The sequence below is a fragment of the Hyalella azteca genome, unplaced genomic scaffold (genome assembly GCF_000764305.2).
Source record: "Hyalella azteca isolate HAZT.00-mixed unplaced genomic scaffold, Hazt_2.0.2 contig1742, whole genome shotgun sequence".
Taxonomy (NCBI): domain Eukaryota; kingdom Metazoa; phylum Arthropoda; class Malacostraca; order Amphipoda; family Hyalellidae; genus Hyalella; species Hyalella azteca.
In genome coordinates this window covers 31,934-44,972 of record NW_025932043.1, presented here as the reverse complement: position 1 = coordinate 44,972, position 13,039 = coordinate 31,934, and the positions used below count along the sequence as shown (strand labels likewise).

At 37.0% G+C, this 13,039-nt stretch overlaps 1 protein-coding gene across 1 annotated transcript; it reads left to right on the top strand.

Annotated features, from left to right (window-relative positions):
• The first annotated feature begins 3,364 nt into the window (after nucleotides 1–3,364).
• LOC108667459 (BRCA1-associated RING domain protein 1) lies at nucleotides 3,365–11,710 on the top strand. The gene is made up of 10 exons (XM_018154484.2): nucleotides 3,365–3,473; nucleotides 5,722–5,940; nucleotides 6,316–6,389; nucleotides 6,819–7,222; nucleotides 7,403–7,483; nucleotides 8,831–9,030; nucleotides 9,545–9,751; nucleotides 9,983–10,095; nucleotides 10,248–10,369; nucleotides 10,590–11,710. Exons 1-10 carry the CDS (start codon nucleotides 3,391–3,393, stop codon nucleotides 10,938–10,940), a joined length of 1,854 nt encoding a protein of 617 aa, XP_018009973.2. The 5' UTR covers nucleotides 3,365–3,390; the 3' UTR covers nucleotides 10,941–11,710.
• Nucleotides 11,711–13,039: the final 1,329 nt, after the last annotated feature.

The window sequence follows — 13,039 nt, the reverse complement described above, 5'->3', positions numbered from 1 at the left end:
GGCTCGTAAAAATGTAAAAGATAGGGACTATGCACTGAAAGGAAAACTTTTAGCTTCATATTAGACTAGTTTACACGCATGTTTCCGAATCACTGGAGAGTCTGAGCAGGCTGTTCAGCTCCAATGGGAGGAGGAGCACTAGGCGGGGCTGAGAGTACTCTTTTTGCACCTCTAAAATTTCTTCTGTCTACTCACTATTGAATAAATCATTAGTGAATTCTTTTGCAACTTCCATAATAATCGTTTACTGTGAAATTATGTTTGCATGTTGTCAATTAAAACCAAAATATTTTGGAAAAATTAATTTCTGCATGCATAAATTATTTCCTTTTTTATCTTTTGGTTGAATCTTTATTTGAAATTAGAATTAACCCTACTACAAGAATGAGGTTACGGAAAAAGTTGTCGTTAGGTTAGGACTGAAAAAAAATTTTTTTACTCTACGCAGCCACGTTTGATTTTTTAAAATAATTTTAAGATAATTCTTCGAGTCCGGATGAAGTTCTATTTCGAAAAGGGAGCGCGAAGTTGCCAACTTGCCAACTTAGAGGATTTATCTGCGAGAGATGGTTGGTTAGAGACATGCTTAAAACTCAGCTCTGCTGACGTGAGTAAAAACTAAAGTAAAGTATTCGCTACTGTATCTGTAGGTAAATGAACGGTTAGACTTTCAAACTTTTTCTATTCTTTTGTAGTTGAAAAATATAATTTTGGTAGTTAAAAATAAGTTAGTGTTAGACAGAAATTGTCACTTAGACTGTTAGGTGAGTAAAGGTGACAATTTCAGTGAAACAGAGGCTGGATCCTATTTCCCCAATCCCCAGGTGACATGTTTAAGCCGATTGGCGGTGCCAATGTTGGCGCCATATCAAGAATGGGAGGGGCCAAGAGGGCAGAGATAGGCCTGAATGAGCGGCAATGCATACTTAATTTTATGTTGAAAACTTGAAGTACTTGAAGACATCATGAATCATGATCAATTGATCATGGATGCTCCTGAATCCTGATCATGCTATGGCTCTTATCTCGGCATTCTGCAATCTTGAATAAAGACATGGACAAAGTTAAACTGTTGATTGTTGAAGTAGGCCTAGTTGTAGTTGAGACTTGAGAGTTGAGACTTGAGTTGTGTGAACTATGAAATGTGTCAGTCAGTTAGATATTTATAGGTATACTTAGTTTTGTTCAAATCTTTTTGGTAGTTAAAAGGAATTTTCTTGATCACTGCAAATTTAAGCAAGTAGCCTATTGCTGTTTAAATTATGAATATAGATGAAATGGACAAAAATTTGCAAAAGATGGCATAATAAAAAAAAATTTCACAAGCTAAACATCACCATTCAGGAGTTAGGAATGTACCATCAAAGATCAAACAAGGTAATGAGGGACAAATGGGGTAATAAGCCTATAAGAGACAGTCCTTTAACATTTTGTAGAAATGTTGTAGCTCAGCTAAACTAATTAAAATATTGCAAAGTAAAAAATAGTGGCACGAAGTTCATCATTTTTTATATTTATGTAGCACAAAGCAAGTTGAGAAATAATACATTTACTACCGTACCTCTAAAAAATCATTGAAAAGAGTGTGAAAAGTGAAATTTTGGAAAAGTTCCTCTGCTAAGATCTGTAAAAAAAATATTCCCCCATAATAAAAAATTTTACTTACATACAAGCTGCATATGAATGTTGGCTTGAAAATGTGATTGACGGAATTTGTGTATCTCATTCCAGAAAATAATAGCGGCCATTTCTGCACAACGGGGTAATAAGGGACACCCCTAAAAATGCATTTACAGTAGAGCCTTGGTTAGCAAAGGCTATAGTTAACAAAAAAAAAAAAAATCAATCAACAACAAAGAATCTTGATTAGATTTACCTCGCTCAGCCAAAAAATTCACTTGACAAAAATTAGTGCATCATCCGTCATAGTGGCAAAGCAGAGAGTTTTTTAGACTCTCTCTCAAGCTCATTTTTGAGTCCTATAAGTATAAGTAGACCAGTAAAGTATCCTGGATACCAGCATTATTATACTTAAGAAATTGGTTTAAATCTTGAGTAAATGAGGAAATTAAAAATGAACTGATTCTAAAAAAGCTCTGGTTTGCCACTATGTCATCCGTCATCACCAAACTGAGCATAGAATGTCATAGATAGAATTGTTCACTGTGCAACGTGGAATGGAAAGTAATTAACCTAAACTATGATTTTGTTCTCAAAAAATATGATGGTTGTCACTAAAATATTCTTTTGTGTTTCAGGTAGTATGTTTTTGCAATTTTTTTTGTTATAGTGAATTCACTTGACTCACTCAACCCTTTCCCGGGCCGATATAGAAATACACAGTAATTTTTATTTCCAAGTCCAGTTCTATAAAATATGGGCAATCCTAAGATATATTTGCTCATGAATTTTTTTTTTATTTTTGTATATACGTATAAGCTGAAAATTGCAAAAAATGAAGTGATCATATTTGGGGCCTTGCTGGTATGCCCTTAGAAAAAAAATTAGCAGCACCTCCATGGCACCAACAAATGCAATCAATCAATGTAAATGTTTTATTGAATGTTATACACAAACTTTATAAAAATCTACTATTTGTAAGAAAAATAGTGTAGAAAGGCAATAAATTATAGAATAGTAATGCAATCTCAATTATTTTACCTAGCAACCTATACTTGCATGTCCATAGGAGCAACATGACTCAATGTTGCAATGCAAACACTGCAGTTTAAGTCCAGTCCAAGTGTACGTATTGGATGGTCACTTTTAGAAACAAGGTGTGATATATGCATGTAAATTTTATTTTATGTTTGAGTTTTGGATGTGCACTCAATATTGTACTAAAAAAACATAGAATTATTTCAATGCTGTAACTTACCTGATTTTCCGCCATAGTCCAATAAAGATTGGGAAAGTTCAGTAAGTGAATGGGACCTCAAATTTCCAACAAGTTCAGCACTGTACTGCTTAGTTGGTGGAAAAGAGTTGAGTTTCACCACCAAAACAAAGCAGGAATGTGTATTGAAAGCTTTCAATACAAGTACTGCCAATTCCTGAATACAGCATTAATATTACAGAGCATGTTTGAAAGGCATATGAAATACCTGGGTGTTAATGAGTTAACTACCATGTGTGCATTTAAGGAGGTACATGGACCAGCTTCCAATACTCCTATACAAAGAAAACAAAGAGAAAATGATTATTTTTTCTCTCCTGTTAGCTCTTGTTTTAATTGTCTAATGAAATTTTCCTATATTTATAATGATAATTAAATTAAGATTAAATTTTCTGAGAATTATTTATATGCCACAGCTTTCTTGAATCTAATTATCAATTATCATGTAAAAAGGTTTATCTCTTTTCAGCTCTTCCCAGATAAATGATATGACGATGGATGTGCTAAATTTGTTTCAGTGGACTGAGACTCAGGTTGCCATTAATAAATTAGAGGTTCTGCTCAAATGTCAATTATGGTAAGTAATTTATAATTGTGTAATAATCATGCATGTGGACCATGATATACATGACGCCCCTGTGGAATAGGTTGAAATTCATTAGGGGTAATACTTGCACAGGTAAAAATACTTAGCATAATAGATCAGAAAATTTAAAACTTGACCTTCCCTTCTAAAATTAGTTGTCATTTTTGTTTCAACAATTGTCCAGATTGGATTAATGTTTAATACACAAACAATTTCAGCCTCAGTAGAATTGTAAGGATGGATAAGAATTCTATTTGATGGTAAAATTTGAAAAAAGGCAATAAATGAACACCTGAAACTGGACCTTTAATTTATATATATATATATATAACTCAACTGGTATATTTTACATCACTTCTCTTTAACTTCACTTCTTGTTTGTTTATTTGTCTGCTACAAATCTTATAATCAATATTTAACATACTTCTACCTGTCCAATTGACTTGAAATTTTGCAAACTTGCATAAAGTCAGAGACAATGCTTGAGTCAGTTGACAGAATGACTAATTTAAAAAAATTTACAAAATTTTCAAATATAAAAAAATTGAAAATTATTTTTTTAATATCCGATAATAAAATTAGAAATTCATTGTACACATGTAACATCAAAGACACTGGATTCTTTTGAAGTGTTGTCTTTAAAAAATTAATTTTTAAATGCATACTATTACAACACTTCTCTTTAACTTCACTTCTTGTTGTTTGTCTGTGTCTGCTACAAATCTTATAATCAATATTTAACACACTTCTGCCTGTCCAATTGATCTGAAATTTTGCACACTAGCATATAGTCAGACACAATGTATGAATCAGATGACAGAATAAATAATTTTGAAAATTTACAAAAATTTTACGTAGGTATTGAAAAAAATTTGAAAACTATTTTTTAATATTTGAAAATAAAATTAGAAATTCATTGTACATGTGTATCATCAAAGACACTTGATTCTTTAAAAGTGTTGTCTTTAAAAAGTAATTTTTTAATGTTAAAAAAAGTAATTTTTAAAAGCATATTAATTTTACATTGAGAATATGTCACAGCTTGATTAATTTCAAACATAAAAACCACCATTTCTAAAATTTCACCCTAGCAGCAATTGTGGCTGTGATTGAGAGTGATTGGAAAGTGCAGTGGCTTAGAAAAAATTCATTGTGCATGATTGTTTATCCTCTCATTTGAGGCTGTGCAGTTAAAATCTTTTAGAATAATCGAATACCAATTTTAATTATTGTCATTAAATAGCCTAGAATATCTAAGGTATCAATTTATACAACGTCTCTTTGCTCATATTGTTGACTAATGCTACCTGAGCAGTTTAAATTACTAGAGAACATAGATTATTCTTAAAAAAGAATATTTAATTATATTATTCTTATATATATTATATTTATTCTTGAAAAAGAGAAAAAGAACATGGATTCTTAAAAAATTATTTGTGAATCAATCAAGTTAATCATGTGGATAAAAGCTGGAAGTGATGTGCTTCAAGGGGACTAGTTAGTGGCCCTGTAGCAATGCAATTCTGGCTTAAGATGGCTGATGGTTATTGGCTGCATAGAGTTACTGAGACATTATGAATGCAATGTCACTGTAAAGATAGCTTATTCAAATTTTCATACAACTTTAATTTCTCAAATAAATTTATTTTTTGAACATTTTCTTTACTTTGGCTGCCTTCACGTAAGTTTAAAATATTCATGTGTTTATTTGTGGCTTTACAGAAATACCTACCACTTGGATATCTTGTTGGTTTTCTTTAATAAATGCAATATTTTTTACAACTAATTCCCAACTATTTCCATAAATTTGTGATCATTTTGAAGAGTATTTGGATAATTTTTGGTTTGAGGCTCAGTCCTCAAAAAGTATGACATGCCTACACCAATTGACACTCTACAAGTAGTAGCCTCTCTTTCTTTACAATGAATGCAAATTTTATATCAATCCAAACCTGCATCTACTCATGACTGGGCCTTGAAAATCTAATGGATTGGATCAAAATTGAAATGTTGCAAAGGTTAGTGTAAAGTGAATCACTACCACATTCAGATTTTTTCAAGTTAGGTTTATGCTCAGAGAGGTTCAGGTAGGTAAGTATCTTGAACAGAATCCTCTTTGTTATGTGTGCTTCAGTCTAATTCTATTTGATGGGCAATAATACAGCAGAGTAAAATAGATTGACAGCTTCTCTTCCATCTTATATTTGTTGCGAGTATTCAAAGTTGTACTTCATTTCAGCGATAAGCTACCAACATCTCCAGTGGTGTTCCCTATATGCCATCACACATTCTGTGTGCTCTGCTTGAGGGAAAGACCAAGTTGCAGTTCAGCCGAAAGCAATGGATGTCCACTCTGCGGCCTGGCTGTGGCCACCAGTGTTTCTGATATCCGCCCTGACTGCCTCACAGCTCAGCTCTCTGAAGCCCTCCAAGACCTCCAATCTCTGTTACAGAACAAGTATGAAATATCATGAACTTTGAACCCTGCATTAAAGATATATTTTATTCAAACTATAAGCACAATTCATGCAAGTGTCTTGAATACCTTACTGAAAGTAATTTTTTGTTATCAAAATATAATTTATTCCTAAACACTCAATTATTATCAATACTCCTGTAGGCTTATCAATATTAAGCTTCAGAAAACCTCTGTTATTCCACTTTGGTACATTCAGATTATGATTATACTGCTTTCAAAATTCAGCCCATGTTTTTGCATCAACTTTGAACAATTTATGCATATAAATAAGAAAGCAATCTTGAATTTCTGAAATGTGATACGGTACTCATTAATATCTTAATATGAAGACTCAATTCTCTTCTTCAATAACAGGACACCTCCATGTGGTGACAAAATTCCTGCCAAAGCTGGTGCTCAATCGGGATCTGGTTTGAAAAATTTATTAAGTAAGTGAATTGTTAGAGGACAGTTTCCTATGCAGGAGCACTATTACAAATGGAACTTTGATTATTTCTCTATTATGTAGTTTGTTATTGCTTAAATTAGCTCATGTAATTCTTATTGCTAATTGGGTATTGATAATGTCATTTCTTGCTGCTGAACAGTTCTTGATACATATTAAATGCATTTTCTCTTGTTATTTCAAAGTCTGGGGTGCATTGTCAATAACTTCAATAATGCATTGATCAATAACCTCTTCTGTGAAAATAACTTAGATGACTTGTGTATGATCCCCTCATGCCTGTCATTATTTAAAGGTTCTATGTATGATTTGTTATTGAACTTGGAGTACAATTTAGTTTGTTGTGGGATTCTGGCATTCATACCTGTCATTGAAAGGTTACCGTACCTTATGCAATAATTTTTTTGTTCAGAGGAAGCTCCTTGCAAGAATCCCTGTTCTTCACCTCAGCAGGCAGCCAACTCCAGTACTGGAATTAATCTTCCTAGTTGCAGAACTACTCATCAATCTGTTCCCTCAGTCCCACCTGTCCCGTTAGTCGCATCTGTCGCCCCTGTACAACCTGTCTCGCATGTACAACCTGTCCCGCCTGTGCAACCTGTGCAACCTGTCCCGCCTGTACAACGTGTCCCTCCTGTGCAACCTGTCCCCATAACCCCAAAACTTCAGAGAAAAGCGCCTCAGACAGCAGCTCCTCAGGTAACGCCACGAACACCTCAGCTGAAGTCTGCCTCTCCAAAGCTGCCTCCTGCCACACCCAAGCTTGATCGGCGTAACTTGAAGGGCGAGACTTTACTGCATTCAGCTTGTGTCAAGGTTAGTCTGTGATCAGGGAAATTTTTGATGACCTTTTTAAATTGTTATTTCCTGATTCAAATTCTCATCGGGCTGAGTGAAATAAGTTTTTCTTCTACTTCCATTCAAGCTCATGATAGTATTTTATTGATAGAATTACTGCTTCATATTTGCTATTCTAATTGCATAAAACCTTAACAGGGAGACGTTGCAACGGTGCATCAGCTGTTGGAAGAAGGAGCCAATCCTAATAGCCGGGATTATGCGGGCTGGACTCCATTGGTTAGTGAGTTCTAATGTACCTAATTAATGTCATCAAGAAAGCTTGGCTTTCATTCATGGGCATCATCAGTTATGTTTGTTGCTGATATTGTTTTAAGGTTGCAGTTAACAATTTTTTTTATCAATTTGTTATGTCACAATATGACATCGATGAATAAATGCCTCTTTGTAGAAAAAGCCTTTCCTATCAGGCTAGAAATAATCATAGGAAACGTCATGCTCTGCTGTTACGTGCAGGAGCTTCCAGCACTCTTTGCAAGAAACAAAACTGAAACTGATGCAATGCCATCGTCTTGTAACTTGGTAAATCTAAAGAATTCATGCGTATGTAGATGGCTCATTAATATAAAACTGTTGGCACTTGGCCATGTTACGCAAATAATCTGATATTTCACACCCGCATGTACACCACAGGCGATCACGAATCGCGCGGCGTCAGGCCTTATCTGTCAGCCAGTTCATTGAAATTAATGTAGCCTGACTTGCTTCAATAAGCTGGTTTGGTGTGAACGCTCTTAATTACAAAGCCGTAATGACTCATTCCATTTTATTATTTTATATTACCCATAGCGTTTCTTAAGATAATCGTACCACTTTTTGACTCAAGATAATCATACTAATAATTGCAAAAAATTTCTAGAACTCATTAACATCGGCACATTTAAATTGTTTAAAAAAACAAGCACAGTACAGAGAGGGATTTTTCAATGGCAAAGTGATCAATGGATTTAAGAGAAAATTTATTAGCCAAAAAATTTTTGAGTCAAATAGTGTACGAGTCAAATTATACCCCATGCGCCTACCTTAATCATGTCATGATATAGAAGAGCACAATTACAATCGTAATATGTTGAAAAAAAATTTGGCGCTGAACGAGACAACTGTCCATTACCCTAGCTTTGTTGGAATGTGCTCAGCCATTTCGTTGTTGTCAGCGTGTGGACAGCCTTTGCCTTTGCCTGACTAAAATTCGTATTGTCACGCTTGGATATGTTCAACTTGTTCTCCAATACAACATTATTGTTACCTAATTGAACATCGTTGAACAAATGGGATTGCTCTTAGAAAAGTTCTCTATCCATCGCTGGGAAATCTCATTTTTCCAGAGTTATGGTTCTGTTGAGGAAAATCTACATATGCTGCTTGGAAATATATATATGAACCAACATACATGTGTAAAGTTGCATCCTGTTCAATACTTCTAGAATGCGAGTTTGTTTTTATTCACTGTTAGGACAACGATAATATTTTTCCAGTAAAAATTTTGGTAACCGTAAGATTCTTATTACACATGATTTCAGCTTGAAAGAAATGAATTATAAGCATTTAAGCTCGCACTCTTCGCAGCACGAAGCGTGTCAGCACGGCCACGTTGAGATAGCAGAAGCTCTGCTGCTCGCGGGGGCGCTGCCCAACGTGCCAGGGTACGAGGGCAACGCCACCCCCCTGCACGACGCCGTCGAGCACGGCCGTGACATCGTGATCCGCACCCTGCGACGATATGGCGCCAGGGATGACCTGTGTAACATATATGGCCACACTGCGAGGTGAGTGCGACATGCTAACTTCTGGTCCAGGGGCAATACTTTCAAAACTGGTAAGTGAACGTAAGTACTTACGCTCTATTTTCTTGTCTATGATTGGTGGATTTTGCTTGAAAGGCCGTCAATGATTGGCTGATGAACTTACGATCTCTTAACTTTTTTTGAAAGTATGGGCCCAGGGTGTTTAATTGTTCGTGCTGGAGGCTAGGGATTCATGGGTACGGCTTGTAAAATTTAATTTTTCATCTTGTGATTGCGATTTTACTCATTTCAAAAAGTCATCAGTTACTCGTTCTCTATTGTCGTCAGCCATTTTACCGGGCAAAATTCTCTTGGATAAAATTCACAATTTCGTCAAATTTACATGCATTTTCAGAAAACTCGGGCGTTGAAACTAGAAAAGTACCCTTATTGCAATTTACTTCTTAATATATGCTCTTTTTTACGTTGTTTTTTTTTTTTTGATAATTCTTAAAGTAATTTGTTATTGATAAATTGAATGTGATTTCGCCTGCAGGGATTTGGCTTCACTTTGTCAGGCACCAGACAAACTTCTTGCTGCACTGGACACAGCTCCTGAAGAGGATGCCATTAAAGCTGTTAAACGCGCTGGTCCTCCCTTACATAGCATCGTTGTTACCTCATCCAACCTGTCAGCGGAACATTCCAAGACTTTGCAAGCTTTTGCTCGTCTCTTCCGAATACGACTCGTTAATGAGTTCTGGTAAATCGCTTGCATCAACCGCGGACGTATCTGCACCCCAAAATTCAATTCTGGTGTTGATTTAGAGTAAAGTTCTTCTTATGTGATTTTCAATACACGTCAATACGATAGTGTATTTTTCTATTCATTTTCTCTTATGTATATCCCGTTTTCGTTCATTACTTGTGGACGAAATTATTGCAATATTCTCACGGAGTTGACGGAGAATATCGGGTTTAATTTTTCTTTCAGTCCTGAAGTGAGTCACGTGGTCGTAGGGTGCGAAGGCAGTCGACTGGTTTGCCTCCGCACCGCCAAGTTCATGATGGGCGTAGTGGCTGGCAAGTGGATCGTGTCACACGAGTGTGAGTTTGCTTTCAATGTTCTGTGTAATGATTCAATCCCAGCATGAAAACATGAATTTCTAAAATCTAGTTTCCCAAGTAAACATCACGTTTCTATCTTTTACGTGTATTCCCGTCAAAACTTCCTTCTAATTTGGTCAGCAATATTTCAGGGATTGAAGCGTGTATGCAGCAAAAAACCATCGTATGTCCAGAACCTTTTGAAGTGTTGGGTTCATCTCAGAATGCTGCTAGCGGTGCACCGCTCAGAGCTCGCGTCAATGCAAGTAACATGGTGAGTTGTGCACAGGCTTTTATTTAACTAGGAAAAAATTTTGATTCATTTTGATATTCATTTAAATTCTTTTGAAAATTTACACTCGAGGTGACTTATGTTTTGTCAGCACGTGAATATTTTGTAATCATTATTTGAGTTTTCAAAAGCTTTTTATGTTTAATAGGTAAATTTCACAGTGAGACTGACTAGTATCGATTGATAATAAATTATGTTTCAGCTGCCTGGTCTCTTTAGCGGCTGCCACATATTTTTACATGGAAACTTCAAAAGTGAGAACTGCCCCTGCAAGCGCGACCTCGAGAGCCTGGTGCGCGCTGGTGGTGCCAAACTCCTCGTCAGAGAACCCAAGCCTGAAAGCATCCCTGAGATCGAGAAGACTGTGCCTTATCACGCCGCGGTTGGCTCGCCTCTGGCCCGATGCTCCCATTATATTATTTATTTGGAGGGCAGCGACACTGAGCCTAAACTCAAGTATGACATGGCGCATATCAAGTCCCTGACGCTTTCCTGGCTCATCGATTGTGTTGATCATTTCGAGCTTTTACCTCCTTTCCACAGTATTACGTAAATACATCAGCAATATCAAGAATAACCAAAATATTATAGCTGAATGCCAACTGTGAGACCTTTGATTATAGCCCACATGTCTGTTTTAGATTATTAAGCATTACTCTGGAAATATAATTATTTTAGAGAAATGGCTCGTTCGTGAATGGTATCTTTGTTTTATTGATTCTCTTTAAATTGGCTCTTTGAATTATTTAAGCATATTAACTTTCCGAGCTTCTTGCGGCTTTCAACCCCAAAATTATTCCCAAAACGATCATTGTGCCCTACTGTTATCTTCAAGTGAATGTTTGTTGGGCGTAATGAAGAAAAAATGTTTATAAAAGATCATGTATTCTCAACACTGGTTTTTTTAATGTAATGACCGTTAGATCAGACGCCACAAATGTGGTTACCTTTTTCAATATTAGAGATTATTTCAGCAGCAATTGAAGACGTGACTGATGAGTACATTTGATAAAATGGGCTCATTTCTGCCGTCGTATGTAACGGCTGTTACGATAAAAAGTAAATTTAGAGAATCGATAACATCCTGATTGAAATTCATCTTTGGTTTTTCATATTGGTATTGATTTTATGAGTTAAGCGCATAAATTTTGATCACTCAACGAGCGAAGCTAACTAATATCACGGTGCACTAACTTTGTCATACATCAAGATGAATTGTTTTTCGCGAGTCTCAAGAGCTTGACTAAAATTTAATTTATTTGTAAAACATGTTTATTTTTCTCAGCTGTGAGACGCGTTTGTTATATAGTACTTTCAACACTTTTAATGAATTATTATTGTGCCGCAACGATATGAAGGAAACTCAATCCTAACTCATCGATCTTTACCACAGAACTCCGCGGAGTGCTTAGCGCCCTGACCCTTGTGGAGTACCTAACAGGGGATAACTTTACCTTATTCATTGACTCTTAAAAGTGTAGTGTAGACACTGAGAACATACAATGGAAAACACTCCATCATTAGAGATATCCTGACGAGGCTGACAGAGATGGCGACGCTGCGCGTCTGCTGGGTGCCGAGCCCCGTGGGAGTGCGTGGATACGAGCGGGCGGACGAGACGGCAACTTCAAACATTGCGATATTCAACGAACAAGTCCCAAGCCGTGACTATTATTTACCCCATAATCAGAGCAGGCATTCGTGGAGTGTGGCAAAATCAACGGCAGAATGTTGAGGGAAATAAGTTGCGAGCTCTTGCCAGGATGCTAAAGGAGACTCCCGGAACTAATTTTAGAACAGACAGCCTCAAGCAATAGCTGACGCAATGCAACCTGCTGCGAGAACTCTAGGCCTGCCCAAGTACACCAACTGGGTGACTCGCATACTAATCTCACGACCTAGCCGAATCCTCACGATATTGTGCCTTCACCGCTCGACTGAGCGATGGGAACCTACGAGCGGACATCTGACTGGGACCACGAAACTGAACTGACTACGACCTCCATTATCGTCCGACACGTCTCTAACACTCGAGTACGACGACGCTGTGCAAAATGAGAGTTTGACCTTCGGCGCGAAATAAATCAAGATATTCTGAAGCGCTAGAAACCTGCTACTACCGGTACTTATTGTGAAGAACCAGGTACACGTAACACGCTCGGCCATGGGTCAATGGGTTTATTGCTCGCGCCATGTTTCTATGCGAGTAAAATTGTTTGAAGGGCGCTTTTAAATATCACGTTAATCTTCTTCCTGTGACGTCTTGCCCCAATGTTGTACGTTTCATGCAGCTTCATCGTTTAATCGAATGATTTCGGTCGCAACATTGGTACTCTGACCATTTGGCCACGCAGGCGGCCTGCGGATCATGAATGCCTTGACCGGCACTTATTGGTGCTTCTCCAGGTGTATAATTTCCACGGGACGGTCCTGGCTGCCCTACCTACTCCTGTTGCCTCCGAAAAAAAACTCGCATCGCCTCCCCACATTTCAGCACTTGCCCATCCCCTCAGGGGGGACCTATGACGCGTGTCTATGCTCGTCTCAAGTCCTATGGGATTTCGCGCTCCTAGAGGGATTGTTCCTGAGCTCCCCACCGCTGAGCTCGCGGTGTCTGACTTCAGGTCTCCGTAGTGGGGTTAAGTTATTATG